At 39.4% G+C, this 27,570-nt stretch overlaps 4 protein-coding genes across 8 annotated transcripts; 1 reads left to right on the top strand and 3 right to left on the bottom strand.

Moving 5' to 3' along the window:
* Positions 1-1,545: 1,545 nt before the first annotated feature.
* LOC132784375 (neurexin 1) lies at positions 1,546-21,944 on the bottom strand. Of its 5 annotated transcripts, none has more exons than XM_060789947.1 (13): positions 19,378-21,944; positions 17,623-18,096; positions 17,253-17,564; positions 17,080-17,196; positions 16,630-17,014; positions 16,145-16,515; positions 15,922-16,042; positions 11,339-11,486; positions 10,519-11,276; positions 9,642-9,992; positions 9,337-9,572; positions 7,455-7,815; positions 1,546-5,367 (listed from the first exon to the last, which is right to left on the bottom strand). In XM_060789947.1, exons 1-13 carry the CDS (start codon positions 20,353-20,355, stop codon positions 4,334-4,336), a joined length of 5,646 nt encoding a protein of 1,881 aa, XP_060645930.1. In that variant the 5' UTR covers positions 20,356-21,944; the 3' UTR covers positions 1,546-4,333. The 5 variants fall into 5 exon arrangements, with proteins under 5 accessions (XP_060645930.1, XP_060645933.1, XP_060645931.1 ...); XM_060789950.1 differs by having other exon boundaries at positions 7,455-7,794; positions 9,382-9,572; XM_060789948.1 differs by having other exon boundaries at positions 7,455-7,794; positions 19,378-21,943.
* A 1,242-nt stretch (positions 21,945-23,186) lies between these two features.
* Positions 23,187-24,961, top strand: LOC132787310 (valacyclovir hydrolase). Its single transcript, XM_060794263.1, has 2 exons — positions 23,187-23,282; positions 23,403-24,961. The coding sequence occupies exon 2, from the start codon at positions 23,411-23,413 to the stop codon at positions 24,257-24,259; it is 849 nt and encodes a 282-aa protein (XP_060650246.1). The 5' UTR covers positions 23,187-23,282; positions 23,403-23,410; the 3' UTR covers positions 24,260-24,961.
* Positions 24,962-25,133: 172 nt separating this feature from the next.
* LOC132787312 (protein D3-like) lies at positions 25,134-25,857 on the bottom strand. The gene is made up of 2 exons (XM_060794266.1): positions 25,410-25,857; positions 25,134-25,347 (listed from the first exon to the last, which is right to left on the bottom strand). Exons 1-2 carry the CDS (start codon positions 25,799-25,801, stop codon positions 25,212-25,214), a joined length of 528 nt encoding a protein of 175 aa, XP_060650249.1. The 5' UTR covers positions 25,802-25,857; the 3' UTR covers positions 25,134-25,211.
* A 145-nt stretch (positions 25,858-26,002) lies between these two features.
* Positions 26,003-27,016, bottom strand: LOC132787311 (phosphatidylethanolamine-binding protein homolog F40A3.3). Its single transcript, XM_060794265.1, has 2 exons — positions 26,314-27,016; positions 26,003-26,241 (listed from the first exon to the last, which is right to left on the bottom strand). The coding sequence occupies exons 1-2, from the start codon at positions 26,706-26,708 to the stop codon at positions 26,106-26,108; spliced, it is 531 nt and encodes a 176-aa protein (XP_060650248.1). The 5' UTR covers positions 26,709-27,016; the 3' UTR covers positions 26,003-26,105.
* Between the last annotated feature and the right edge of the window lie 554 nt (positions 27,017-27,570).

The following is a 27,570-nucleotide window of genomic DNA, read 5'->3' as shown; positions in this document are numbered from 1 at the left end:
AATATTATTTGAGTTGCAAAAGGTAAGTAGGCTTATAAACTCGACAAGAGGCTTCTTAAAATATTTAACACCAACTGATAGATTTGGTACCCACGAATCGAGAGCAATAAAATCGGTTATGATAGAACCGACATGGAATAATTTATTTAACATTTAAATAATGCAATGAGCAGCTAATAAAATTTTTGTTGTATACTTTGGGGATGCACCAATTTAAATATTCATTGAACCAACGACTCATAGATGGCGCTTTTGTAAGGGTAACTGAAAATTTTGCGCCTTGAAAATAGGCTACATTTCGTGGGCAGGCAAGTGACTTTCTGTACTTTTGCTTGCTGCTGATTTATGTTTGCCTGGTATTTCACCTGCTGAGTTGGTACTTTTTGGTCTTCGCAGGGGCTTCGAATGACCAGTAAATACAACAATAACATTCAAAATTACAACAACAGCTGCGTTATGTATGATGTTGTCCACTCGAAGCCGCCACCCAAAAAAGTGGTACATCAGTAGGTGAATTACCAGGTGAACATAAATCAGCAGCAAGCAAAAATACAGAAATTAAGCTATGCCACGTGCTCTCCAAGTGAAAAAGAGAATTATCTTCCGCTCATGTTCTAAGCAGAAACAAACATGCATGGACCTTTGAGTCATAGCCATTTAAAAGCTGCTCTCTGCTGCACTCTTTGCAGGGGAATCCACCCAGGATTGCAGTTGATTGCACAGGCCTGCTGCTACTTAATTCTGTTTGTCTGGTATTTCGCTGTACAATAAGTACAGAGAGAGAGAGAGAGAGAGAAATGCTCACCAGTTCCCTATAGAGGTTTTGTGACACAGTTTCTTAAATGCGCACATTTTGCGTATGCAAATATCTATGTAGAATATATATATATTTTAACTGACTGCCAGTGTAAAATACTTACAAAAACGAAATAAGTTCAACTTTCTTTTATACTTTTATTTTATTTATTATATGCAATGTTATAATTCTGTGTTTTGTCAGTCATTCTGTATTTGTATGCATTTTTTTACCATTTTTCTTTCTCATAAATTATAAAATCTAACATAAAACAAAGCAATTTCTTTAACAATCACTGCCGCTACATGTACATACACGTTACGATTTGTTATAATATATATGTTGGGGGGGGCGCAACTGCAGCGCTGCGCAGCCATTACATGTTCATATACATATTCTTTGTAGTTATATACTGGGTATATGTGTGTGTGTGGGTATGAATGTTGGGTCTGTGTATGTGTATGTGTGTGTTTGTGTGTATATATTAGATAACAATGATATTAAGCCTAAATAGATACATATATATCCGTATGTATGTATTTATGTATGTATGTAAGTTTAAGTTGTATTGATACATTTGCATTTGCATTTCATTCGCATCTATCTGTTCCTATGACCATTCAACTATTACATGCTTTAACTAAGTTACTGTTACTCATTATACATACTAACTGTACTTGCCCTTGCCTCTTATCAATTATGTTTATCATACACATAACATTATTCATTCTATTCAATTGGTATCTGAATTGATTTAATTGGTTTTCTTTTTTCTTTTTCGTTTTTTTGGGTTTTTTTTTTTTGGTTTTACCTTTTTCTAATATTGGTTTTTAAACAATTTGCATGGCGTGTGTAGAATTTTCAATAAGTTAAATTTTAATTTTTTTGGTTTTTCGGTTTTTTAGTGTGCATTTTGAATATTCGCAAGGCAAAAGATTTGAGTTGATATCAATCGAGAAATGAATAAACTTTGTGGTTTATTTGCTTTTTCTTTGTTTTTTTTTTGGTTGCTTTGTTTTTGTTTTTTTTTTATTTTAAATGCAGAGATTTCCTTGTGCAGCATTAACATTGTGAAGATAGAAATTTGTCGTAGCCATTTGGAGAGAGTGTTTGTGTTTCATTACATAAGTGGGAATTTGTTTTGTTTTGTTTTGGTTTTTTAAATATATAGTAGTAGTTATCAACAGCATTTGAATTTAATTATCAATTAATTATCAAATCGCGAAGGGACATAATGATAATCATAATCGTAATAATAATAATCAATAATAATTAATTTTACATTATATCGTATATATGCATGTATTGTATGATTTTGTTTTGTATGTATAAGTTTATATAAAGAGTAGAGTATGTATGAATGTATTAGTATTATTATGTAAGAAGGGTCATTCATTTGTATAGAGTATATATATGTATAAATTTGTGTGCATTGTATTGTGTTTTTTGTTTTGTTGTAATTGTCCTAGGTGTCCTTCATTTTGCTAGATTCGCTAGTTTTCGTCATGTGGTATTTCGGTTGTATACAAGTTGAGGTTTCAAAACACTCGAAAATATATCAAAAATTTGTTTGAAATGCAGTATATATATGTATGCAGTTAGATGTTAAATATACACATATATTGTTGTATATGTAAATAGATATATTTATATATGTATATATGTATAAATAGTACATTCGATATTGGTATAAACCGTCGATTGGTTAAACGTTAATTCAGGATAACAATGAACAACTCAATTCAGCTAAGTCCTTGGACATGGGCGTGTGTGTATGTGTGTGTGTGTGTGTTTGTGTGGTGTGAGTGTATAAATGAATTGAAATAGCTGCCAAATCAAAGAAAGCGTTTCACTAAACGATATCTTCCAACGTGATGAGTGTTTTAATGTGTGAGTGTGTGAGAGAGTTTTCTTATTGTTAGTTGCAGCTGCTGATTGTGTATACGTCACGTAAGCCTCGAAAAATACGCATAATGCGGCTCTAATACTGTAAAATTGTTGCTTGTTCTCGTTTTCGTTTTCATTTATCATTTTTCATTTTTCACTTTGGTTTTTCATTTTCCTCTTGTTTAGCTGTAAAGTAATTTTCGCTCACATTTTTTCGTAAAAAAGCTAGGTAGGTTCGCTTCAGTGTCGAGTGTCGATGTCTGTGTGTGTGTGTCAAGTGTGCGTGTGTGTGTATGTGAGATGGTGTCTTGTCAATTGATATGTCCGAGTTCATATTGCACAGAGAAGTTCCCTGGCAATATATAGTCTCAAATACATATACATTGTATTAAAAGTATATATGTTGTGGGAATTTCTCCCTTGGGGTTAAAAAACAAATCAAAAATCGCTTTCGCTTGCTGCACGCAAACAAGGAAATCGCATTACTTACATATACACATATATATAGTATGCATATATATAATAAAATTAACTAAAGCGTTTGGGGGAATTCTACGAGTACAGTTTTTCAATTGGGTTTCTCATCCACATCATCATCATCATTATTATTTTCATTATTCAATTAACTAATTAAAGCCAGTTTCAATTCAATTAAACAATCAGTTAGCAGAGAGATTCGTGCATTTCATCATTGTTTTCTTCATTATTATATTCATTAGCATTAGTATTATCATGTTTCGCTTCATTATCATTAGTATTTTCATTACTATATATGTATGTATAATAATAAGTAGCATTAAATTGCACGCTGCCTGCGTCTTTCATTAGATTACAGCACCACATTTGATAACTTTACACGCTGTTCACGCAACAAACAGAAACTGTTTTTTATATAGAATTGGATGTATTTATATCTGTATATATATATATAGTATTAGTATGTGTATAAGTATTCATTATAAGTATTTCATTAAATTACGTTTACATTGAATTTTCGCTAAAGTTTTGTGTATGCATTTTGTATCATCGACATCTTTCGATTATATTTTGTTTTTTGTAGCGAAATATTATACACAATTATTTGATTGGCTAGTGGCATAATTTGTTTACTATAACATAATGATAATATACACACACATATGTATATATATATATATTACGAGTGTATATATATGCTGCATCATTTTTTTTTTGTTTTTTTTTAGCAAGTCTTGAGTTTGAAGCTATAATTTCTTAGGCATAATTTTTGCTCAAAATGTATGTTTATTAATCGTATTTTTTCATTTTTCTTTTTTTGTTTTCCGTCAGCTAGATTTAATGCCTTTAAAACTTAATGCATATGCAGCTAAAGTATCTGTGTGTTTGAGTTAGTGTGTGTGTGTGTGTGTTGATTTATGTCCTTTTGCTAACATTATTGCCATAACAAACCAATCCGTGCGGGCACCGCTTATTATCCTTCCGTCATTTGTACACTTTGTCAATGTGTCTAATTAACGTCACGAGTCAATTGTAAATAAATAATTATACTTTCTCTATAGATTATTGTTTTTGCTGTTCTTGTTGTTGTTGTGTATTCTGGGTAAATGGATGTTCATCATCACGTGTTTTATTGCTAATTTGACGACGCTTTTGTTAGTTGTCCTGTCCTCCTTAGACATACCACTCCTTGACATCCTTTGAGTCGCGCTTCTTGGCCTTTGGCTGCACCAATCCCGCCATCTGTGGGCGACCATCGCTGCCATAGCCCAAGGAACCGCTGCCGCTGGACATCATGCCACCGCCGCCGCTGCCATTGTTGTGTCCATTGTGGTTGTTGTGATGCGGCGGCTGCTGTTGTTGCCCATGATGCTGCACCGCCTGCAAGCCACCGCCAGTGGCCTGATGATGCTGCCGCTGCTGATGATATGAGCCATTGGTGCTGGTGTTGCCCAGCAAGGCGGCATTCGGATTGTGCGAACCGTATGCGGCGGCTTTCTCGCTCTCCGTCTTGTAGCCACGATCGCCATTCGATTTCAGCCACAACACCAGCAATATTACCAGAATGACGGCTATCAAAATACCCGCCACAATGCCAATGATCATCGCCGTGCGCTCCTCCTCAATGGAGTTGATGCGTCCACCCTTGCCGCCCTTGGGTCGATAGCTGTTCACATTGCTGTTGTAGGTGTTGCCACCGTACGGTCCGTATGGCGGTGGATCCGGTTGTGGCAATTGCGGTGGCATCGGGGGCAACGAATGCTCATCGGGCAGTCGCATACGCTCATGATCGTGACCTGAGCCACCGCCACCCATACCACCGCCTATCGCATCATAGATATTCTGTGTGGTGTCGCGTTCTGTCACCGTGGTCCGTATCTCTGGCACTGGCGTTGTGGTAGTCGTTGTTGTCGTCGTCGTGGTTGTTGTTGTGCTCGAGCTGCTGGTGGTGCGCTGTGTCGAAGTGGTGCTCACGCTGCTGGTGCTGCTGGGCTGGCTGATTGATGTGCTGCTGCTGCTGCCAGTTCCAGCACTCGACATCGTTGTCATGTAGCTGGGAGTGCTGCTGCCCAAGCTGCTGCTGCTGCTACTGCTGCTGCTGCTGCTACTGCTGCTACTGCTGCTGGTGCTGCTGTGTTGCTGCTGCTCCGTGGTGACATCGCTGCTGCGTCCTGTGGTCGAAGCGGTGACCATCTCGTTATTGGACTCTGCAAGTGGGTTAGCACCAGTTTTTAGTGTTTTCAATTTGATTTATTGTTTCTACGCTACGTGTTATTGTGTGTGTGTATTGGTCTGTGTGTGCTTGTGCTAGTGTAGAAGTGTGTGTGTGTGTGTTCCCACCCGGAAAAATAGATTGCTTTTATGCCGCTTGCAATTAGTAATCATAGTTTATTGAACATAAAGTTAGAGATAGATAGAGATAGAGAGAGTTATTGATATTGAGAGAGATATGCTGTGCTTCGACTTGGCTGATATGTACAATTGGGATATACATACGATATTGAGGCACAAACACTTAAACACCTAATAGATGCATGTACATATGTCAAAGGGTAAGCTAAATACTTTTTACGATAATCGTTTCACGATATTCAGGTTACATTTGTCAATGGGTTAGCTAAATACTTTTTACGATAATCGTCTTACGATATTCGCCTAACAATATTCAGGTTACATATGTCAATGGGTAAGCTAAACACTTTTCACGATAGTCACTTTACGATATTCAGTTTACGATATTCGTTTTTGGCATATGCACTTACCCCATCGGTAAATATGTGCATGTATGCGATGTCAGTTAATACTTTTCATGTTAATTGCAAATTACGATATACATTTACGACATACAATCGCCTTTAGGTTAATAAGTGCATATGTAGGTAAGCTAATGTAGTATGTAAATACTTTGTACGATATTCGTTTTACGATAATCGACTAACGTTTTGCTTTTTAGTATGATATACGAGTACAATAAATAAACTATGCAAAAATACAAGTACTTTCTAGACCACGTTCAAAGAGAGGTAATACTATTAGTATACACATAAATACACACATATACAAATCCACATATATCTGATATGACTTCCTTCTGATCCACCTTCTGATTATTACCCCTACCCGATGCTCAACGAAACGCTTTACGTGCACACGCTAATGATCGCTGTGTAGTTTGTTGTTGTTGTTGTTGTAGTTGTAGTAGGAGTAATTTGATGTTCTAGTTGTTGTTGTTGTTCTTGTAGTAGTAGTTGTTATTGTTGTTGTTGTTATCTTTATTATTATAATTATGCTTGTCGCTTTTTGTTGGTGGTAATTGCTCAGATATCGAATATCTGCCTAAATATGTAAATACTTTAGGAGCTTAGCCTAAGTGCATTGCTTTTTGTTTATTGCTACTAGAGACAGACGTTTGCTTGCATCGATTTTTGTTCTGTTCTTTTTTTTTATGTAAATTTACAGAGTATCCAAGGCGCGACCACAGTCAGAAATATGAAGATGTGTTCACATTCTGAAAGAGACACATAAGGCGTACTCATTGTCAGTTCAAATTACTTAGAAGGAAGGAAGCATCATCAACAACTTGAATGGATGGCGCTGAGCTGAGGCTGAGAAGATGACACGAGAGTGAGGCTGATTTTTGATATCGATTTTTGTTGATTTGGGATTTGAACTGAGCTGAAATTGGATTGGTATTGGTTTTGGTTTTGGTATCGATTGGTCTGATCAATGTCTGTGGAGTGAGTGTAGTTTTGCAACTAGACGATATATATGTTATATATATAGATTGATATAGTTATATACTTTTATATATGTAGTTATAGGTTTTGTGTACTTGTGGCAAAAAGCGTTCAAAAAGCGTTGCATACTTCAAGGCGCGCACACAAAAAGAACCCCGAGGACGAGATCGCTAACAAGAACATTGAGACTAATAAAGCGGCTTAACTAGACACAAATATACAAACACATGTTCATATATATGTAGTATATATTCAATATGCATGTGTGTGTGTGTGCGTGTTAGTGGATGTGTATGTATGCACTAGCTAAATATGCTTGTATGTGTTTATAATTACAACCCAGAGCTCTAGTTCTACTTACTCGAACAATATAAGAGTATATATAAGTTTATATCGCTAGCTAAGAATGTCTGATGATCTGTATATATATATGTGTGTGTGTCTGGTTGTGTGTGTGTACGTGTTTTGTGATGCTAATGTCAATGACAACATGACACCACATTGGCAAAAAACAAAAGAGGAATAATAAATTCTCGAATCCAAAGTGCTAAACTCACCTGCACCCTTCGCCGTGCTTGTCGCTGTGAACTGTTCCGTTGTCTCGCCATAATCCCCAGATCCGTGCACACAATCCTCATCATCGCAGGCACGCTCTGTGCCATTGTTGTTGTTGCTTGTGTTATTGTTGTTGTTGTTGCGATCGACACTCAAGCTGTTGCCCTGCTGTGTGGTTGTTGTCTGCTTTGTGGGTGGCACATAGACCGGCGTGATGAGATCATCTCCACTGCCCGACTCGAAGGGAGGCGTGCATTCGTCTTCGTCGTCGCCACGACATCCGGATCCGGCGCCGGAGAAAATCAGATCGTCTATGGCACCCGGGTAACCGCTTGCTGGCGTCTGTCGAGTAGAATTCAAAGTCTGATTTTACTTCAGTTGGTCTAACGCCGAACTGGCCAAGCGGTTATTGTATGTTTTAGTGATTGTTAACTGTATTACGAGTAAGTATTAGTAGTAGGTGCATTATAAGTACGTGTGTATGTACAGTGTGTTTATGTAAGTGGATGTGTGTGAGAGAAACCAAGAATGTCTTGGCTTTAAGCAAATAATTATGGTTGCGAAGTAGCAAATGAAGGCTTTAAGTGCTTCACTAAAATTTAATATTGTGTTAATGAATTCAATAATTGGAATTTCTCTATAGCTTGGGAGTTTGTTTACATACATATGTATTCGTAAATAGAAGTGCATTGAAATTTAAATATGCTGAGGAAGCTAATCATCAATCATCATAAGTTCACGTTGAGTAAAAGAACTATTTGAAATTTTGACGAACTCTATTGCAATTTTGATTAACTCATGTGGCAATTATTGTTATTGATAATCAGAAAATTAAACTTGATTAAATTAGATGAAATTTCTCAATAGTATTTAAATGTTTTTCTTTGAAACACGTATTTAATAAAATGAATATGAATTGCTTGCGCAGCGATTGATTATCGTAAGTTTGAATACAGTAAATTAATGTCTGCAATTAATTAAAGCTCTTCGAGAATTTGGAAATATTATTTGGCAACTAATTCTTTAGAGTATTCTTATATTTTGTTTATCAATTTCCGGCAAGTTGATTTGTTGAATTGCAATTGGGAAAGTGCCAAGCTGTATCTATTTGAAAGGTTAAATTAATATTCAAATTAACAATAAATTATTTGAATATATTTGCTTTTATATGTTGTGAATGAGCTGTGTGATTTTGTGGATTAGTTTACTGATGTGCTAATAAATGTGTAGAGTCATGCAGCATTAGTGCGCTCAAAAATGGCTGAATTACGAGTTACAATTAAAGTGCAATTGAAATCAATAATAAAATACTATCTGCATTTGTTAAATGTGTGTACGCTTATTAGTAATTGTAGATAATTTTATAATATATATATTCACAATTTGATTAGTTTGCTTTATGCTGTGCGTCAAGGAATAAATATATCAAATAGCTGAGTTTTAACTGAGGTTAGTGGCAATTTCAGTTTTGGGTAGTAATTATTAATTGCTGGTGCTGGTTAAAAGCGGTTACGTCACTGACACAAAACAATTGAAATAAATAAATAAAGTGGCATTTACACTAGTTTATACATTTATGATTAGCTAATACTTTTTTTTTTTTTTTTAGTTTTAGTTTTTTTTTTCATTTAAAATGCAGAACCAAATTTCCCCCTTGCATGGGATTTCAGACTTGGGGGGAAAAGTGATTCAGATTGCATATGAAGCTGATAATTATACGATTTTCATTGATTTAGTTAAAATATTTGAATTGATTTTTTTGGTTTTGATTAAAGAAAGAATTTTGAATAAAAAAACGGTTTGGTTTTTGTTACGATGAGAAAAATACTTGGAAAGTTGAAAGTTGAGAGGAATTGAAATAAAATTTCAAATAAATTCCCTAACCTGCTGCATTCTCTGCAGATCATTTCTATCTAATACTCCAGTTACCAATTGAACATCTCCTCGCACGGTGATATGGGGATCGCGTTCGACGGCCAAATCCAGAATGCGCAGCTTGTTCACCGACAAACCGGCAATGACGCCAGCAAACGGACGCTCGATCCTTATGCGACCGTTGCGGCTAAACTTGCCTCCCACCTGGATGTTCGACATCGTATTGAACACGGTCGAGTGGTGGCCTGCAAATCACAACCAGAACAAGGAACCACTGCAGTCTGCATCATTTGTATTAGCCATCCATCACTTACCCTGCGGTGTAAGTGCCTGCACATTGTAGTCGTCCAGTTGAAGCGTGGCATTGCCACCTTTGCGGGAGAAGCGCACCACGTGATAGGCATTGTCGTTGACCTTAGTTCCAATCTCGCCCAGCGGCAGATCCACGCTGCCTATGTTGTACACCATAAAGATGTTGCCCTCCACAATCTCCAGTTCCATGTAATCCTGTGTGGTGGCACTCTCAACGCGAAGCAACACCGCATCCGGTTTGGTGGTGATGAAACCCAATGCAATGTTGTCCTCCTCGGTGTCCGCCTGCGTATTCTCGGGGAAAGTGTACTGCACCATGCCCTTGTTGTTGCCAAAATCGTAGGCAATCGATTCTGCAAGGCAAAATATTGAATTAAATAGGGTTAACAAGAGAAACGTATTTGAGTTGAGTAAATAAATTAAATTCTAGAAAAATATAAAAATATTAGAGGAATGTCGCTAAATAATTTGGTTGCGAGCAGATAAATATTGTAGAAGTTATACAATATAAGTTTTTAAATTGCTGCTGCAGTCGAATGTTAGTTGCTCTGGTTCGCTATATGGTATATTTTGTACTCTATGGTATATTTTGAAAGTAGTGGTATACCGATATACCAATAATATAATAATTCTGTATATCCTTTGCTTGTATTGAAAATGAGAAGAGGGTATTCCACAGTCGAGGAAACTCGACTTTCCTTCTCGTTGTTTAAAGGATTAAGAATGGTAGTTTCATTGAAATATGACTTGAATGCGATACAGAAATTTAGTAAAATAGTTTTGGCTATCAATTAATAAAATTATGAAAGTATTGAAAATATGAGGTGTGCTTATTATGAACTTCCATTTCTCATTTACTATGCTCAAACAGCTGCTTACCATCATAGCAAGTGGGTCCCGTGTACGAAGTCATGTCACATTCGCAGGCATACGCATTCCATTGTTGCACACAGATGCCACGATTGGCGCACGCATTCTGGCTGCACTTGGTGGGTCCCTCACATCCACTTACAACCAGCGAGCTGGGCACAACTGCATCGCTGGTAAGCGAAGGCGACGTATCACCCAAATCCAAAGAAGCCAGGCAACCCTCAAAGCCAGAGCGAGATGAGATCGAACCCGGCAACTTGGAGTACATGTCCCTAAAGACGCCGCCAATGTACAAAATGCCCGCCAACTCCAGATGCATATTATTGCCCGTCAGCGTGATAATCTCAAAGGAATCGTCCACGGTCAGAGTATGAGTCTTGGGTCCCGGACGACGTATGCTGACTTGATGCCAGCGATTGTCGTTCATGTGTATGCGAGACTTGTCCCGCATCGTCACAGGTCCATCTCCCAGATCGAAGGTGTAGTGTATGTGGCCATTGACCAGCTCCACAGCGACAAAATCGTTGCGTCTGCCGCCATTGAAGACGAGCAAACCATTTGGTTCCACTGTCTTAAAGCGGAAGTCAATGGAGATGCTTGTGTAGGCCTTGAGCATGGCCAGACCCACGTAGGAGTGCTTGGAGCGGAACGTGGCCGCATGATACGGTTGTCCAGCTGGCGAGTTGACAAAGCGTGCGGTCAGCTTGAAGGTGGCACTCGGCAGCGCCGACAGCTCCGGTCCCAACGACTTTACGATATCCAAATAGCTAAGGGAAAATACAAAATAAAAATTAGTATTAAGTATAGAGAAGAAAAATCGTTCGCTTACCGCTGTCCATTGAATATGAAGCCCTGCATTTGTCCCACAAAGTTCGGCATGGTCGAGGTCATTTGGATCTCCTCCTCGGCATGGAAGAGTCCACCGAGATGGATGGAACGTATCTCCATGGTGCTGTGGCGTCCCAGGATTGTCTCAGCTGTGGTGCAAAGAATACAGCAGAGATCGATAAAGCTCAAGGGGTTACGGGCATGGGGAATGTGCCAGCCTGTGGGGGCTTGCTCTAATATTTAGACTAGGCAAAGTACCGTTAACACTTTAGGCATATCGTATATATAGAGTAGTAGTAGTAGTAGTAGTATATATATTTATGGATATATGGATATTATTATGGTTAAATGGATAAGGATAGTAGTAGTTCTTAGAGTTGCTGAGTTTTGTTTTGTTGGTGACAAACGAATGTAATTTTTTTTTTTAAGTTTAGTTTTTAGTTACAAGAAGCACATACGCATACGAGTATATGTATTCAAATAGTAATAGATAGTAAGTAATAATATAGTAGTAGTAGTAGTAGTAGTTGCGTTTTTAGTAGACATTGATCTAAGTACGAATAGTATTTCAATTCATAATTCATTTCAAGCAGTTGCTGTACGAGTTACTTTTGAAAGTGTCACTCGAAAGTGGCTAGAATTATTTGTTTGTTTGTTTGTTTGTTTTGTAGTCAATGCAGCTTGGGTACATACTAAAGAAAGGTGCAGTTATACGATAGTATTACGATAGTTTTGCATATATATGCCTACACATAAGTATATGCCGGTGTGGATAGATTATAGTAGAGAATAGAGTAGAGATTTGAATATCAAATGAAAAATACGAAATAAACTGAGTTGTCGTTACATTTGCATTTGCAAGCGACTTTCAATCGAAACAAATCAACTTAATGAAGATAATATCGCTAGTGAAGTTAATTAGTTAAATTAAATAGTAGAGTATTGAGTATTGAGTTGGGTGCGCAGTACATATATCTACACACATACATACAGATTAGTTGTACATATGCGTTCCATATTGACTTATTTTAATAATTGCTTTTTGTTATTTTGTTGTTTTTGATAAATTGGTGTGTGAGATACATTCTCTTTTACGAGTATTTACTGTAGCGGTGACATATTTTTTTTTTTATATATATTCGATAGGTGCATTGCTTGATAGAACAAACTCAACAAAATGAAAGAGTTGAACTTAACGTACGTTGCAACTAGACGCCTACAACAATGACAACCGAAGACAACGATTTCAATTTAATTGATTTTGTTTTGTTATTTGGTTTTCTTACCTAAACGCCAAACTCATCAACCAAAAATAAATAATAATCAAAAAGAAAAAACGAAAAACGAAATAAACAGTTTTTTTTTGCGGCTGTTTGAACGACATTGAAACTAAACATCGATTTGTAATTTGTAATTTGTTCAGTAAATGTTATGTTATGTATGTGCTTGTATGTATGTATGTGTGTGTGGGTGTATGTGTGTGGCCTATAGAGAGTCGCAAGTTGTAGTTTTAGTGGTTTTGGTTTTGGTTTGCGTGTGCTTTTGACTACTACGTCTAGCTAGAATACGAGTATGAGTTATTGTGCGACTACATTGCGCATACGACGCGTGGTTCAGCGTGAGTATGATTGACATAATCTGCACATGCAAATGGCTGCAGTAAGCGATAGTCTGAGGCGAAGATATACAGAGAGAGAGAGAGAGAGACAGAGAATGAGTGAGTGAGTGAGAGAGTGAAAGCGATGTAGGACACAATTGTTGGTTGCAGCTGCTTTGTTAGCCATATAATTAGCCGCATTTACATATGTATGTAAGTAGTTATAAGTACTTTGAATTTGTGCCAAATTTTCTATAGAAACAGACAGAGATAGAGTTAGAGAGAGAGAGAGAGAGAGAGTGTGTGAGAGAGAGAGAGAGAGAGATTGCTAATCGTAGAGAATGTTGTGTGGCATGTGGCAGCATGTCATGCGATTTCCATTGTATTTATTCAAAGTTATTAATTTTGTTTGCTTGCTTTTTTTACTCATTTCACTTTCAGGTGCGCACATGCAAACTCTGACGTGTGTGTCGCGACTGTGTGTGTGTGAGTGTGTGCAATTTGTGTGTGTGTGTGTGTGCGTGCGTGGTGCAGCAATACTTCTTCTCAAGGTGTGTGTGCGTGTGCGAGTGCAAAGTGTACGGCCGGGCTACACGCAGGCAAAGAGCAAAGCAGCCAACACGGACCACCAACAACAAGAGCCAGAAGATGGATTTGAAGGAGGAGGCCGTGTGGTTGGCGATGTCGTTTTGTCGTTTGTCGGCCAAGTTGCACACATTTTGTACACTTACACAATATAATGCGAAACTAATTTGTACGTTTTGGACACGCTTAGTATTTTGTTTTTAGTTTTTACTGTAGTACTAGTAGTAGTAGAAGTAGTAGTTGTTGTTGTTGTTGTTAACGAGTACATAGTTTACTTAACACAAAGCTAATTACATATTAAATGGTGCAAAATTACAGCCCTGGGTGCTTCCAAACATTGTTTTGCCTTCTCGTCTCAATAAGTCGCCACTCGCGTGAGACTCTTTTTCTTATTTGCCACATTTCATTTTCATTTCATTCATTTTCATTTCCATTTTTTTGCATCCTTGAGTTGGACTTTATCGAGCGATTTGGCAAAAAAATGTTTCACCGAGTTCTTGCGTGTCGATTTTTTTTTCTTGCTCTCGCCTCAAAAAAACATTTGAAATTATTTACGATGTTTATTTAGTTCTCTTTGGCTTTCGCTTTCGCTTTGGTTTCGGATTTGGCTTTCGCTTTCGCTGTTGTTGCATTTTTGTTGAAATAGAAAAGGTCATTAAGATCACAATTGTGTGATATGAAAATTGCATTTGCATTTGACATTGTTTTTTTTTTTGTTTTTTTGATTTTTTTTGAATAATTGAAGTACTTGAACAAGTACCGCAGTTGATGTTAATGCTGAGTTGCTGTTGTTTGTTGTTATGCTTGTTTAGTTGGCTAAAATACATTTGTATTACTTTAATTATACACTCCTGAAACGAACTTGTTCACATACCACACGTGTCGTTTAATAATTTATTTAAACACACACACTTTTTGATTGCTTTTGTTTGTTTAAACTGAGAATGCCTGTAATTACAAATTGTTGTCATATTTACAAGGAAACTATAAACGAAAAAGTAAACACATAATGAAATCATGAAAGTAATTTACAAGCACTTGATGTGGATCAAGTGCGAAAAGTTTCAAACAGAAAGAAAGTACGAATACTTCAAATATGATAATACTATATGTATATCATATCATGGACATAACAATTTACAAGACAATCAAATTTTATATTTATAGTAACATTCAATGCGATTTGATAGCAGCTGTACACCTGTTTCAATACTTGGTTGTTGTTAATCTTAACTTTTGTTTGGCACATAGATAGTACATACTAATAAGTAGTTGAGTATTTAATTTTCAATAAATTATTTATTTTGTTTGGCACACTCTCGCTGATTGTTTTTTTCGGATTGTCGCAAAATCAAACATAGTATAGTAAGTAGTATATGAGAGAGACAGATAGAGAGATAGAGAGAGAGAGGGGGCAATAGAGAGTTATTGCAAATGAAAACACAACATCAAGATGTTTGAAAAAGTCTCAAATATATAACTAACGAGAGTCAAATAAATGAATAGTTGTATCAAGTATAATAATGAGATTGGCAAGTTAATAGAATTGATAATTAGTCAAATATGGGCAAAGAATCGTTTAATAATTTGTCAACAATGATTAATCCAAAAATGAAAAGTAAAAAGAACACAACAAAGCAAATGGAGTGGAAAACGTTGAGTTGAGTTGAAAGTTCAATAATTAATTAGGTGAAAGAGCCTTACAAAATGTACGGGTATTTTTTCATTTGGTGTGATTTTGATTTATAAAGTGAGTGTGAATCGAATGAGTATACGAGTACGAGTACGAGTAGGATAATGAGTATTATGTTGATATTATGTGATGTTCAAATTCTATCTCAAATCTCAGCTAATTAAGTTTTTTGTTTGGTTTTGTCATGAGGAAATCAAACATTTAAGAGGTAAAACATTTTTAGCTTTTCATCATTTTTCCATCATCAATATGTGTGTTCTTTTTTTGTATGCGTGTATGTGTCATATATAGTTGTGTGTGTTTGTATTTGTAGCTGTGTTTGTGTGTAGTTAACTGAAAAGCTCTCGAAATGAAAAGTTTAAACAACGTTTAAGAAGAACTAAAAAACCGCTGCTTCAATCTGCATTTTTCTTTCTTTCTTTTTTTTGTTTTTTTTGACTGCTTTCCTATCACCTGCACACACCTTTTAAGCAAAAAGGATATTTTGAGGGGTAAAGGATCTCTACAATAGCATATAGAACTGGCCTTCATTGCGCTCTTTTGGGGGGAGGTCTAACAATCATTGATATGATATGGAATAACTGTAGTAGTAAGCAGGAGACTCGAGAATGGGGAGTATCCTTCATTAATATTTTTTTCTTCTTTTTTTTTGTAAAAAACGACACGGCACGACACGTAGTAGGGCAATAGATGTGCTGTTGATACATACATAACATACCCCTGACGGGGGGAGCCCCGTCAACTTGTAGACGCAGATTCGATGCTCTACGCGAAAATCGTATGGTGTGCCAATTATTGTCATTGAGCACCGATTGGCCAGCGAGCAGGTTCTGTCGAGCATAGATCGAGCAAACATACATATTAATACCATCGTTAAGTCACTCACAAGTTTGCTGAGCACAGCAATCAGACTGCCATCAGACTCTGTTTACCTTCTCCCGATCGCTCAGCCGGACACTTGCTCGAATGCGTCCAGCCACCAAGGCAATCTCTAGACGATCTGGTGAATTCGATTCGGCGCTTGTCAAGAGCAACAATCCAGCGGGACGTGAGGTCTTGAAACGTATAATGAGCTCCTCGGTCTGTGTCTTGGTGCCCTGTCCATTGGCCAGCCAAATGGTCATGTGCTGGCTGCCATTGAAGGCCAACGTGGCCAATTCCCTGCCGCAGGTTGGTCCGCCATACAAGGTAGCCGAGCAGTCGCAGATGGGTCGATTCCAGCCCTCGAGACAGGTGCCGCCGTTGAGGCAGGGATTGCCGCTGCAAACATTGCCCTGCACATGGCACGAAGGTTTCACCGAAGCTGCAAGAGGTGAGAGACGCGAGAGACGTTACTCATTACATTATTACATTATCCAAAATTAAACCTTCTAACTATGTAAATTGAGCCTGTGTGTGTGTGTGTGTGTGTACTCACCCGAGTCCTGCACGCGTGCAAAGGCAGCTATATCGATCGCCTTGCCGCTGAGCACCAGGTCACGCAAACAGCCCACAAATCCCTGTCGCAACGTTGCCGTCCAGATGGCCGCCGGCCAGGCCACATTATTGTAAGCAGGCCCAACGCCACCCACATACATATGACCATCGAGCTCCAGTATGGTGCCGTCGCCAGGTGTACGAAAATCATTCCAAATGCCGTCCACAGCCACCTTGGCATCGCGACCATTGCGTCGCAGTATGAGATCATGCCAGTCGCCATCGTCAACGCGGCGTCGCGAGGCGCGTATCTTCGAGGCACCGGAACCGAGATCCAGATGTATATAGATGTGTCCATTAAGCAGCTCAATGGCAATCAGCACGGGCTGCAATAGAGTAGAGCATTAACATCGGCTAACAAACACCGTAACCGTAAAGCAATCAAACTTACGTTCTTGGCACGCGGCTGCTTGGAGCCGGTGGCCAGTATGATGATGCCATTGGGTTCCTTGGTGCGGAATTTAAAGCTGATGGAGCTCTGCTTGCCCGTCTCCCATGGCGGCAGCACCTGCAAACACCAGTTAAATACACAATACACACTTTGAATGCTCTTTCTTCGCTTACCAAATGGGATTCGCGTGTGGTGAAGGTCACAGGATCCTGAGGATCGCCACTAGGACACTGATACTCCAGACTGCCCGCCACTTGAATTAACTTTGAGCCACTCTTGGCCAGATCGATGAGATTCAAGTTCAAAGTGTCTGCGGAGAACTCCACTTTGCGCAAACAGCCCACAAAATTGTTGTGCACGCGAGCGCCGAGCAAAGCACGTGGATTAACAGCGCCGCCAACGTAGACGCGAGACGAGGACAGCATGGTAAACTTGCCGGCAATGTGCGAGTGATCCGTATAGACATCATCGACCACAGTGACGAGCTGCACAAGGAGGGAAGTCATTAAATAAATCCGAGTAGAGGAAAAGAGAGCTACGCACCCGACAGAAGCTGGTGATAGACGAGATCTCCTGGATGCGTCGATGCACCGTAACCTTGTGCCACTGATGGTCGTCGAAGCGCACCTTCGATGGCTTAATGTGCATCTCCTGCTTGCCATTGGCCAGACCCATGGTCAGCGAGACGCCGCCATCGCGCAGCGCCAGATTCAGATAGTCGGTGCCGTGGCCCGTGTAGAAGAGGAGACCATTTGGCTGGCGAGTGCGAAAGTAGAAAGAGATCGCATCTTGGGCACTGACAATTGGCTCGGCGCCCGTCTGGCCCAAGTCATACGAAAGGAACTGTGTACCGCGGAACGTTGCTTCCGATGGCGCCTTCTCCTTCTCACAATACTGGCCATCGTACTCAAGGTTGCGACACTCGCAAATTGGACCGGAATCAGTGGATATGCATATGCCGCCGTGCTGGCAGGGATCGTTGCGCTCACAGGCATCGGTCGTGTTGCCTCGAACGCCCTGCAAATCGGATTGATTATTCAATAAAAAGAAAAGTAATGCTTGTCTATTGAACAGCTGTAAACTTCATAATTTATATATATAATCAATATCAAATTTATTCAATACTGACGCATTAAATCAAACCCATAAAGCAGCGGAAAGGTAAATTATTATTATACTGTACTTGATTTTAAGAGGTAATAATCTTTGGGACGGGACATAAAGAAAATTACATTGAAGAATATAGAAAAATAGCTAAACTACTCAGCCTTCTAGTTCTCTGTTAATTCCTCAAAAATAATCAAACCAAATTGCATTAAAAATAGACATACTTATATTGACTTTGATTATTTTTATTTATTGATTTGAAGAGTTAGAAGACAGTTAAATAGTTGTGAATTATTTCCAAATTCTTGAATAGTTTTTGTTATGAAGAATGTAGCAAATATTTCAAACAAAAAAACTTGTTTACTTTTTTCGGTTCAACATATAAAAAATTTCGAAATATTATATATAGTAAAAAGCAAATTATGATTGCTGGATGTTGGAGGTCGGCTGATTCAAGGTCATTCAATAAAACGAAATAATTGATAACATTTGTTGCGCTAATACTGAAAATCCAAAGATCTTATTTTATTTTGAAAACAAAATTCGCAACATAAGCAAATTAGATTTAAAACGCATATTATTTTTCTGCTTATTTTCAATAATGAAAGAATATTACTTTTAATATACTATATTATAAGACTTTTATAATAAAAGTATGTATTTGGAAGCTTGAGTATGACTATACTTCTTATGATTTTGCGAATTGCGAATGTGTATTTCATTGAAATATAAAATTAAATTAGTTTTGATCTCTTCGCCTTTTCGACAAAATGTTATAAGCTAAATACTTTATAAGTAATTCAAAATTGTTCTTGAATGGATTCAGTGAAATAATAATAAAGTACGTCAAATTTCAATTCCAATAAAATACGCAGCATAAACAAGTTTTTATACAACTAATATTCAATAATGAATGAATATTAATATTATAATAAATACAACTTTTTTTATAATCTTCAATGTAGCTCCTTTTTGTTCATCACGGGAATAACTGGGAATATAAATTTACTTAAGATATAATCAGCAACATTAGTTTGAATTACTTCGGAAAACTTGGCACTAACTTCATCTTATCGACGCTATTAAACAAATATGCGACATATTTTCAGTTACATACATTACAAGTAATTTAAAATCCTCCGTCTTTGTTAAAGAACAGATTGAATAGATATCAGTGTAAGAAAAACTCACCCTCATGCCTCGCTCGCGTGTTGGCATCTCGCCATGGTCGCAGGGCGCATCGCCGCACTTGATGTCCCGCGGCTGCTTCATCTCCTGGCGCCTGGTGGTGCCACCCGGCTGATCCGCATAGACTAGATTGCGAATGGCGCCACGGAAGCGTGGCTCAAAGATAACGCTGGGCAGTGCGAGCAGCGCAAGCTTGCTGCTGTACCAGTTGGGCATGCCGCCGACATACACATCCGAGTTGCTGGCAAACTTGCCAAACTGGAACTCTTTGCCTTTGGTCGAACGCTGCTGTGAGACGCCGTCCACAATCAACGAGGTCTGATCATCATTGCGCAGCACCTGCACCTTATGCCAATGGCCATCGTGCAGCTCCCTGCCCACGGTGATGATTTGTGCGCCTCCGCCAAGATTATAGCGCAGACGCAGGGCGCCCTCGACCAGTTTCAGCTCGAAGAAATCATAGGTGCCACCATCATCCGTGTAGAGTACGAGGCCATTGGGCTGTTCCGTCTTGAATTCCAGCTCCAATGTGCCATTGAGGCCGGTATACCACTTGCGGAACGTGTAGAAGGAGTTCTGCGAGCCATCGAGCGGAAAGCCAGCACTAATCGTAATGAAGCTGGCAACCAAGCTGACGAGGAGCGCGGTCACGATGAGCACTCGATATGAGCGTCGGTACTCGACCATTATGGCTGGCCGAGCACGAGGACGAGGACGTAGAAGAGAGTGCTCCGACTGCTCCGGATGCTTCAGCTGGTTGTGTGCTTCGAGAGCTCTTCGCCGGCGTCGCGCCTTGTTGAATAGTAAATCGGAGGAGCAGGCTTTGGTAGGAGATTCAACTGGCTCGGGCAGCAGCCGCGTGTCATTATTATTATTATTATTGTTGTTATTATCGTCAGCTATCAACAGCAGCTTCTTGGCATCGACGACGTGGTCGCAGTCCATTTTGTGGACGTTGTCAATGCTGTTGTGGGCTGTCATGGCCTCAAATGCATAGTTTGTGCAGTCCTTGAAGGATGTTCGTCTGCTATGCGTGTGTGTGTCTGCTATATGTATCTATAATCCTATATCTCTGATATGTTGCACTTGGCGCGCGCTCATTCACACGCACGCACACACAGACACACGTGCGTATACGCACACTATCACACACGCGCACACAAATAGTTACAGAGTTGCGCGCGTAAAACGTAAATGTCGCCTTGCTTTCGACTCTGGCTTTGGCGTTGGCGTTGGCGTTGTCGTTGACGATGACTCTTGGCTGCGTATACGCGTCGTATTCCAGTCCTTGACTGGCAAGCTTTCACTCTGTGTCCTTGTATTGGTGTGTACTATTACTACAACAGCCCCCGACTGCTGCGATACATTGGAATATTATCCGCGCTTATAGTTTTCATTGAACTTTTGTTTCACAGAGAGAGAGTGAGTGTCGAACCAAAGCCGAGAGAGTGTTAGTGGGAGTCACAGACAGCGAAAGAGAGGGAGAGAGAGCAGCGTGAGAGAGAAAAGCTCAGAACACAAAAAAATACACAAAGTTGGCTGCGGCTGTTAATGCACTGTTAGCTTTTGTTACTTATTCGCACCGTTTCACTGCTGCTGATTATTTTTTCTTCTTTCTTCCTTTTCTTTTCGTTTTTATTTTTGCGTTAATATTGTTGCCTTGTTTTGTACTCTATATTACAGTGGTTTTTAAGTTTTTGGCATTTTTTACACTTGATTTGCATAATGATGGTTTGCAAATTGTTCGCTGACGTGCACAACATTTCATTGGCCATTTGTTTCGTGCTAGAAAACCGTTAGCAGCCGCATCAGCAGCAGCAGTAGCTGGTCGTAGGGGTGGCAAAAGCTCGCCGGACGCCTCCTCCACCCGATGTGCCTGCTATGGTGCCCACGAGCGTTTTAACGTACATGTACATACTAAAAATCGGAAAAAAATTTTCACTGCACGTAGGCGAAAATTTTCATTTCAAATGTGTTTAATTTTTAGGGGACACTTTTAACACAATTCCTAGATTAGTTATTCTATTCAATTATTACTTGGCAAATTGATTGAACTATTGATTCCAGCTTGGTGTTTGGATTTGATTTAACCATTTCATTCAGCTTACACAATTGTAGCTTTTTTGTTAGATTTATACACTTTTGTCTTCTATGTTTTACAATTTTGATTTTGCTTTTGTAGAGGAATTTGAATTTTGCGTTGGTTTTGCGATTTTGATAAGCAACGTTTTAGTATGGGAATTTTTGCAGAATGAACCCAAAACGGGGATACTTAAATTATGTGTCGAATTTTTTGTTCAAAGCACTTCTCCGCTGCTTCTGGTTTTATTATCGATCTGCGCTGCATTCACGACAAGACTGAACTGCAATTTCAAACTTAATTTCTTCGCAGTGTTTCCAATGGATAACGAAAGCTCCGTCAGCTTATTCACAGAGTGCTGCGAATCCAGCATAGACAACACTGCTTATACGCTACACCACTCTCGAATATAGGCAACTTATAATATTTTTGTTAAATTTTGGAAACATTTTAAGCTATGCTACTATAATAATTGTTAATTGTTTGCTTTAGTCTACAACATTCAGCTTTACTCTTGTTCACCCCGAAATGTATGCTATGGAAAAGACCTCGATGTTGTGTGTAGAGCATCAGAATGCCAAAAATTAAAAGCTCTCTTCCTTCAACGAGGCATGTGTATGTATGCGTACTACTAACATACATATATGTATATGTATGTATGTGAACGCACACACATTTTCATACACACACATGCGTAATGAGCGCAGAACACGCAGGTTCATAACCTGCACCACTCGAAGCGTATTAGAAGGGACAGGATATTCATATGTGTGCATGCGTGTGTGTATGTGCAGGGACGACAACGTCGGTCGACCCATGTAAAATGCCTTGACATTTATTATACACTACACACAACTTCGACAGCTCGGCGTCAAATTCGATTTGCATTTGTTGATGCATACTATGCCGTGCGTTTGTATTTGTGTGAAGGAATGTGTGGGTGTCCCCCATGTGCTTTCTCAGTAGATAGAGGGAGCCTTTGGCTTGTCACTTACTTATCATATGCAATTTTTCACAAGCAAGCACTGCAAGGCCAACGACGCATCTAGTATTTTGCCATTAACGTCACTTTACACATTTTCTTGAACACGCACTGACCATTACTCACTTAATGCAAACGACATGACCGCAATTATAATTTAGCGAAGAATGTCAAGAATTGTAGTTGTTTAAAAATCGCAATGTCCTTTATATGCACCACAAGCTTTTTGCTGCAACGCGCGAACAACGATGTTTTTTTCGGAGTCGGCAATGAATATAACTGGAAGTATTATTGGACAATATACTTTTTAATTGAGTTCAGACCCCAAAGGGAGTTCTTTTCAATAAAATAATTTTCAACTTTTTCAATTTATTTTTAAATTAATCTTGGTTATTCTGCAACACCTTTGTTGATTGCAAGGAGAGTGACCGCAAGATAAATGTACACGCTATAAAACGGAAATATACTAAAATGAACTCATTATTGATAGCTGGTTACACTTCTGATAGTATATTAATTGAATGGTGAACAATCTGTTAGGAAAGCGCGACTTTTTAAACAGTTTGTTTTTTTTTCAAGAAATTAACATTGGAATGTTGGGCTTTTAATGATCAGACTTTAATAAAAACAATGATTAATACAAAATTTATAAAAACAAAACTAGTAACGGAAAGGAAGTGAATATGAAATAATGTTATAAATTTGTATGCGTGGGTGACCACTGAAAGCAGTGTTGAAAAATGCAAATCAATCGCAGCTGTTGAAAAGTTCACCACATTCATCAGAAGACATTTACAGCTGGGCTAACTTATCAAACCGTTTCTTATCGAACACTTTACAAGGCAGGTGCAGCTGTATATGTGTGATGTGTTTACACAAACAGACAGACAGACAAAACGCGCTAATTTAGAGTGCACTCCAAGTAAACCGTTTTGACAATTGTTTATATCCCCCAATTCCAGGCAGCTTACGTAATGCTGGCAGGCACTCAATTGGGACGTGTGGCGAGTCGCCTGATGCCTCGATTATCATCAATGCGATCCATTTACACGGAGCGAAAAGTGCAAGTTCAGGGCGCTGGTGACTTGCACATTGTGGAGTGTGGCAATGGTGCTCGTAGCCTGCTGCTCATGCCCGGTGCCCTGGGCTCGGCCTGGACCGACTTCAAGCCACAAATCGAGCAGCTACCCAAACTGCTACCCGATCACACAATTATTGCCTGGGATCCACCGGGTTATGGAAAATCCGTGCCACCCCAGCGCAAATTTGGACTGGATTTCTTCAGCGAGGACTCCGACGCGGCTGTGCAACTAATGCGTGCCCTGGATAGACCCAAGTTCTCGATTCTGGGATGGAGTGATGGTGGCATCACAGGTCTGCTGTTAGCGGGACGTTACAACGATGCGGTGGACAAATTGGCAATTTGGGGCTCAGGCGCTTATCTCAACGAAGCGGAGGTGAAGGCACTGCAAGCGATTCGCGATGTGGCGAAGTGGTCGCCACGCATGCGCGAGCCCATGGAGAAAGTCTATGGCGTGGAACGTTTCGCCCAGCTCTGGGCGGAATGGGTGGATGCCGCCTGTGACATTTATAAGCAACGCGACGGCGACTTTTGTCGCAAGGAAGTGAGCCAGGTGAAGGCGCCCACATTTATACTGCACGGAAAGAAGGATCCCATGATTGCCGCCGAGCATATTCCCTGGCTGAGGGAACGATTACAACAGGCGCGATATCACGAGTTTCCCGAGGGCAAGCACAACATCCATTTGCGATATGCGGAGGAGTTCAACAAACTGGTCGCCGACTTCTTCAGGGAGAAATAACAGACCTATGAAGAAACAAGTTGAAAAAGATGAAAAGTACTCGAGGGAATACAAAAATGAAGTGGCTTATCATATCTTCAATTACTTTCATGGTTTTTATCCGATCGTAATAATTATTAGTCTGTATGTTATCGAATTTGAAGTCCTCAGCTTATATGCAATATAAGATAAAACTGTTTATAGAAACGTTTGGACAAACGGCCCATAGGAATATTTGTATTAATATACTTTTTATATGTACCTATAAAACTGTTTGTCTTCACTCACTGACGGAACTATCAAGTCACAGCCCAAACGGTAATTCATATTATTTATGGGTATACACAAATTTATTAAAGAAAGCATAAAGTTTACTGGCTATTGTTTTTGACTATCAAGTTTCATATGAAAAGAGACTTAAGAAAAATTATCGAATTGTATATCTTTAGGTATTATGTAATACCAGTTCGCAGTATTTATAGAGACGGACATTTTGACTTTAAGGTTTTATACAAACTTATAAAATAAATGGCAACAAAATTGAAGTAGCATATTATCGGAATTTAATTAAATATTGAATAACTGAAAAGTTATCTATACGGTTGTGAGAAATAGTAATCTTTATACATAAAGAGAAGGAAGAAATTTTATGAACGAATTTATGCAATATGACATCAGAGAGTTAATAGAGACAGATAGTTAATCAGGCATTGAATCTACAGGACGACTCTATAATAAGAGGTCTCGAAGTGGTCGAATCACTCGCAACAGAAAATAAAGTTTATATATAAAATGATTTAAAATCGAAAAACTATTGTCTTTCATTAGATACACCTGGAACTTATCAGGTATTACTTTAATTTATGGCTTTGTAAAAATATAAAGAATGAATCTCTTGTTTTTTTTTTTGCTTACGGACAAATGCGTATAAAATTTATTAGTTTACAGTTCTTTAGAGACAAAAGAGAGTGGTTTATTTAACCTGGGCGAGAAGAGTGGGCACGAAGTCATCGTATTGGGCCTGGAAGAAGTTGCCGGCCACGGGAGCGCCGAAGTTGTACTTCGACACGTAGTCACGGATCTTGACGTTGAGGCGACCCTCGCGGGAGCTAAAGAGGAGAGAAGGGATAATGAGCATCTCGAACCCTGCAAAAGTACAAAGATTACTTACGTCTTGGGGATGATCTTGTCGCTGGTGATCTTGTCGCCCTGCTTGAAGATCAAGAAGACATAACGGTGGAGGCCACTTCCGTCAGCTGGAGCAGCACCAACATACTCGGCCAACACCTGACCACCGGCGACATTGTTACCGGGAATGTTGATGACAGCCCAGTGGAGAACCTCACGGAGCTTGGGATCAGCACGGCTGGGTGCATCGGGATCAACCATGAGCAGAGTGTACAAAGCACCAGCCTCGGCGTCCCAGGTAATGGTGGGCTGATCCTTAACCTGTGTGGGTGTCAGTTCCTTGCCGAGATCAAGTTGAACACCGCCGAACGCGACGGTTGCCTTAGCCTTTGGCTTCTCATCGATGATGTCGGGAATAATACCGCTGGTGTCCATGTTTAGCTGAGCTGATGTGCTTCGACTGATGTTGAGACAGTGACTCTGCTTACCGTGGCGCTCGCCTGGCTATTTATCGATCCACCAGCGGTGGCCAAAATTCATTCAGGGCTCGCGTAATCAGTGCCGTGCACTTTTGGCCCAATACTCACACCACCACCACTAGATAAAGATAAAGATATAGATAAAGACGGGGTCTAGTATGCTGATAAAGCCAGCAAATGCAATGGGTAAATTTATTGCCACGTCTAGAAACTACCAACTAGCAACTAGAGGAAATAGAAAGGGTGAGGAACCGTAGTGTCTAGCTGAATTCTTTGTTGCGAATCAGCACATATTCATCGAACTGAGCCTCGTAGTGGTTGGCACCAATGAGTTCGCCCAATCCATGTTTTGCGACAAACTGGCGAGTATTGAAGTTGAGGCGTCCAGCCCGAGTGCTGCAAGGGAAAACAACAACATTATGACCATTATTAAACGTCAATTCTTTATGCCCTCCTCTTTGTACCTACCGGTTGTTAATGTGCAGCGACTCCTCAATCTTCTTGCTTTGGCGATACACCAAAAAGATGTAGCGATGCAGTCCAGTGCCCTCTGGTGGTCCAGAGCCCACATACTCGGCTACCGCCTGTCCCAAGTTCACCTTGTTTCCGGGTATATTGATAACAGCCCAGTGCAGAATCTCACGGAACTTGGGATCTTTGCGCGTTGGTGCATCCGGATCCACCATGAGCAGCGTATACAGCTGATCTTCATTCTCCGCTTCCCAGATGACCTCTGGCACGTCCTTCACCTGGGTGGGCGTCAATTCGTTGCCATCTTGCACAGACACGCCTACCGGATAGTTCACTTGTAATTTGCCCTGGGGAGGCTCAATGTCCAAAACATCTGGCACAATGTCGTTCATTTTGCTGACAAGTCGACGTGTTAAATGGAAATCTCAGTCGAATGTTCGTTAACAATTTCCGTTGACCGCTATCAGGTTGGTAATGTCGTAATTTGGCCGGTCGAAGTGATTCAGACCGAGTGATAAGACAAAAAACTATCGAAACTGGACGACGCAACAACAGCTGGCTTCACATGCAAAAATACACGCACCCAAAGTGTGTTGTATAATGTGCAAGTGTGTGTGTGTCTTTGTTCAATTAATTAATATCTAAAAAATAGGTAAATCAAAACTAAACTGAAGGTGACTGGTGACTGTTAAAAATAACAATTGTATTTGAGTGTGTGTGAGTAGAAATCAAATCTGAACTTTGTACAACGAAAGTTTCCACAGATAGTGTAAACTACTTACGCACACATAGAGACATCGGCGTATGTGAGTTGAAAGTGTGTGTGTGTGAGAGTTAGATACCGCGGTTAAACGGCACCAGTTGGTACGCAGCACTCACACACATGCAAATGACAAAATGACTGAGTATGTATTCGTCACCCGACTGTTAATTAAATTTTATGTTTTGCCGGCATTTCAATACATAATAAAAGTCACAGCAATAATCTACAAAATGCATTTCTCTTATAGATAATTAAACGAGATGTGGGCCACAACTTGATAGCACATAGTTTGTTGTATATATATCATGCTATTTATTCATTTAAACAATTCGAATATTATTATTATTAACACTTTGAATATCCATATTATTATTAGCATTGAGTGACAGACAGGATTTGTTTGTTTGGTCTACTAAATACACAAGAATAATATGTATGTTTGTATATATTTTGTTTTGTTTTGCCTTTTTGTTTAAGTTAATAATACAAAT

Source organism: Drosophila nasuta, chromosome 2R (genome assembly GCF_023558535.2).
Source record: "Drosophila nasuta strain 15112-1781.00 chromosome 2R, ASM2355853v1, whole genome shotgun sequence".
NCBI classification, from domain to species: Eukaryota; Metazoa; Arthropoda; class Insecta; order Diptera; family Drosophilidae; genus Drosophila; species Drosophila nasuta.
Note: the sequence above shows the minus strand (reverse complement) of the source record. Positions and strands in the feature narration are given on the sequence as shown.